This window comes from Marmota flaviventris, chromosome 2, assembly GCF_047511675.1.
Source record: "Marmota flaviventris isolate mMarFla1 chromosome 2, mMarFla1.hap1, whole genome shotgun sequence".
Classification (NCBI taxonomy): Eukaryota; Metazoa; Chordata; class Mammalia; order Rodentia; family Sciuridae; genus Marmota; species Marmota flaviventris.
The window spans coordinates 111,158,842-111,162,823 of NC_092499.1; the positions used below are offsets into that span (position 1 = coordinate 111,158,842).

At 49.1% G+C, this 3,982-nt stretch overlaps 1 protein-coding gene across 1 annotated transcript; it reads left to right on the forward strand.

The window, feature by feature from the left end:
- Window positions 1–501: 501 nt before the first annotated feature.
- Window positions 502–3,833, forward strand: Slc51b (SLC51 subunit beta). The gene is made up of 3 exons (XM_027923560.2): window positions 502–598; window positions 1,722–1,812; window positions 3,626–3,833. Exons 1-3 carry the CDS (start codon window positions 502–504, stop codon window positions 3,831–3,833), a joined length of 396 nt encoding a protein of 131 aa, XP_027779361.1.
- Window positions 3,834–3,982: the final 149 nt, after the last annotated feature.

Sequence of the window (3,982 nt, forward strand, 5' to 3'; positions counted from 1 at the left end):
AGACAAAGGCCTGTGATTGGCTACCATGGGAGATGAAGTGCGTTGGGTGGGACAGTTTGCTTAGGAGTGCTATGGGTGTAGAGGTGGGTGGGGGTGCTGGGCAGGCTAGAGAGGCAGGGATTCCATACAACCTCTGCCAGGGTTCCATGGCTTGTCACTGGGCCAGTCCTCTTCCCTCCTAGACTGGTGCTGCTCTTCTCCCATGTGATGAGTTTTAATAAAGAATCGAGTCATTCCTACTTCTATGGCCCCAGGTCCCACCTGCTTCTGGACTGAGGCTGTTTTGGTCCTGAAACCCTGGGCCAGAGAAAACCTGCGTTTTTGCCTAGAAGGGAGGTAAAGGTGCGTTGGGATATCCAGTCATGCTCTCTGCTTTGTTTCCAGGGGCTTCAGGGCTTCTCTGCTCAGGGACCAGAACCCAAGAGAGGCCAGGAGAGCAGCTGTGGCTAAGGGGCCTAAGGATTTCAGTGCCAGAAACATACCCTAACGAGGACAAGGAACATGGACCTCAGCAAAGAGGTTATTGGAGTCCCAGCTGGCACTGTGGTGCCTCAGGAACTGCTGGAAGAAATGGTTTGGGTTTTTCGTGTAGAAGATGGTAAGTGGTGAGGGACTGGCTGGTGGGTGGGGCAGTGGCACTCCCCAACTCACAGAGCAGGGTTTGGCCAAAGCCCCCTCCCATACATCAGTCAGCACATTCCCTCCAGGACAGGGACTGAGACCAGATGTCTTGCTACCCAGAGGGGTTTGGCTGAATCTCACCCTCTTTTTTTCAGGGTGTGGTCATTTACTCAGCCACCCAGTCATCACAGCTATATTTATTAAGCTCCTACTGTGTGCTCTTCTCAGCACTAGGATTACAGTAGTGAGTAAAACAGAAAAATTTCGGCCCTTGCGAAGCATGCATTCTAGTGGATAGAAAATAAACAAGGCAAATGACTAACAGGCACAGCGTATTGATGATGTGTAATAAGATGAAAAATTAAGCAGAGAAAGAGGAAGGAATTGGCCATGCAGATTATATGGGGGAAGAACATTCCTGTCAGAGGAGCAGCACATGTAAATGTCCTGAGGCCAGACCCCACCTCATTTTGATATTGTGGACAATTTCTTTTTGAGTAATATTCTTCTAAAAAATTTTTAATTTTTTTAGTTGTAAATGGACATAATACCTTTATTTTATTTATTCATTTTTATGTGGTGCCAAGGATGGAATTCAGTGCCTCACAAGTGCCAGGCAAGAGCTCTACCACTGAGCCACAATCCCAGCCCACTGTGGTCAAATCTTGAGTAGCCAAATTCAGATTAGCCAGTTTATGTACCATCTCTAGGCAGCTTGACCATCACTCCTTCCTCTCCCGGCCTTCCCTCCCTTCCTTCTTTCTTTCTTTCCTTGAAGTACACAGGAGGCAAAATGGGAGACTAGGAAGTTTGTCTTGGCTTACCTCTTTTCCCCCTGACTCTCTTTCCCCCACTATTCTCCAACTGCACTGCTGCCCCCCCCCCCCTTTAGACCAGGGCTTCTCTAGGGTAGGCATGGTGTCATCCCCCTGCCCACTGGCAGTTGCCCTGGTGCAGAGGGCTCATCATCCTTGACAAGGGTCTCCACAGCAGGGCACAATCGATGCTGTGAGCTGGTCTGAGCCCAAGCCCCAATTGTTAGTGGGCCTGAGGGGCACCTGGCCTCTCCTCAAGGCTCTGTCCTGCATGTCCCTCCTCAGGGTCTCCTTGGAATTATTCCATCCTTGCCCTGGCGGCTGTGGTGGTGGTCATAAGCCTTGCCCTCCTGGGAAGGAGCATCCAGGCAAACAGGTGAGGAGCTGCTCTGGGGTGGTCCTGGAGGTAGGGGCACTGCCTTCCCAGAGGAAATCTAGGAAGGGGTCATTTAGAGTCCATGGCTATCTGCCTTTTTGGACAAAATGCTGCCTCAGGGTCCTTTGAGAACACAAAGCTGTTAAGAAACCAGCAACTGGGCTGTGGTTGTGGTTGGGAAGAGTGGCCATGATTTGACATCCCTTCATAAACAGCTTATACTTGCATGTGCCTCACTTCATCAAATCCTTTACTGCCACCTGTGAGCCCAGCATTATTACCATCCCCCCTTACAGATGAGGAAATGTGGCTTAAAGAGGTCAAAGAAGGCCAGGTGTGGTGGTGCAGGCCTGTAATCCCAGTAGCTCAGGAGGCTGAGGCAGGAGGATCACGATTGCAAGTGGTAGAGCACTTGCCTAGCATGTGTGAGGCACTGGGTTCAACCCACAGCACCACATTAAAAAAACATAGAATAAAGGGATGTGTCCCTCTACAACAGAAAGAAAGAAAAAAAGAAAGAGAGAGAGAGAGGAGAGAAAGAAAGAAAACCCAGCAATTGTTCTTGACTTCCACCCCCTGGAGCTGACCAGCAAATGGCATGATCCAGAGGAGGGTAGCCATTAAGAAGGTGGCCTTGCCCCTCTTCCCCTGTCAGAGAACATCCCCTCAGCAAGTCAAATGAATCAATGTGGCCATCCATGGGAGCAACAGAAAGTGACCTGTACCCTCTGTGGCTCAAGGAATTCTCTGGATACTCAGCTCTTAGCAGAGCTAGACCCCTCCATTCTAGGGGTATCTTAAGTAAAACCAACTTGGAGAGAGGACAGATTTGTGGGAGGAATATCAGGTTGTGGAAGTGGGTGGTGGAAGCCAATGAGGGTGTTGGGCCAGGGAGTGAGGTGTGGGGGCCTGGGCTGTATACACAGGACTGGTGGTGTGGATAGGCTGGTTTGGAGAAGGAAACACACAGACACAGGTTAAATAGAAATTTCCTGCAGCATCTTAGGGGATAGGATGTGGAAGGACAAGGACCTGTACTAACTAAGTTGACAGTCCTGGGGAGTACAGTGTGGTTTGGTGAGAAACAGGACTCAGAGTGGGGAGACTGAAGCATACAACTCAGGTATGAGCTTCTTGGGCTTTTTTTTTTTTTTTTTGTAAAGAGGATTGAACCCAGGGGTGCTTAACCACTAAGCCATATCTCTAGCCCTTTTTAATATATTTTTGAAATTCTGAGGCAGGATCTTGAGTTGGAACGTCTCTGGTTTTAGTCCCCACCCCCCCCCCCCGCCCCCGCAACCTAATGTTTTTTATTAGCAGATTCAATGAGTGAGCTTCAATCAAATTAAAATTTGTTATTTAAACAATCTTTTATTAAAAGGCTTCTGGGAGTGGGCAGCTGGAATTGCATAGTTTGTTCAAACAGTGGTGGTCCACAACTTAGGGCCTCGCTAAGTTGCTGAGGCTGGCTTTGAACTCACAATCCTCCTGTCTCAGCCTTCTGAGCTGCTGGGATTACAGGCTTGCACCACACACCTGGCCTTCTTTGACCTCTGTAAGCCACATTTCCTCATCTGTAAGGGGGGATGGTAATAATGCTGGGCTCACAAGTGGCAGTAAAGGATTTGATGAAGTGAGGCACACGCAAGTATAAGCTGTTTATTGAAGGGACATCAAACCATGGCCACTCTTCTCAAATGGCTCCCAGACTGTACACTGGATTTCCTCCTCAAACTCTCTAACCCACTCGGGAGAGCCAGGCCTGCTCCACTCCCTCAGCATCCCTGATCAATACTCTTTCCTCTCCTCTCAGAAATCGAAAGATGCAGCCACAAGAAAAGGTAACACCAGAAGCCCTGCATTTGGATGAGTCCAAAACCAAAGAAAACAACAGCCTAAATAACCTAACAGAGATGCTGCTCTCAGGAAATCCAAACTTGGCCCAGGTGGGACCTGAGTTAAAAGAGAAAGATGTCTCAACGGTCCTCCTTCCAGATCCATCAGAAACTGAGATCCAGTGAGTGCTCAGAGCATGTGTCATCCCCCTCCCAGGCTCAGGATCCCAACCTGAGCTCACCTCATGGCCTGGAACGTCTCTGGTTTTAGTCCACCCCACCCCCCGCAGCCTAATGTTTTCATTAGCAGATTCAATGAGTGAGCTTCAATCAAA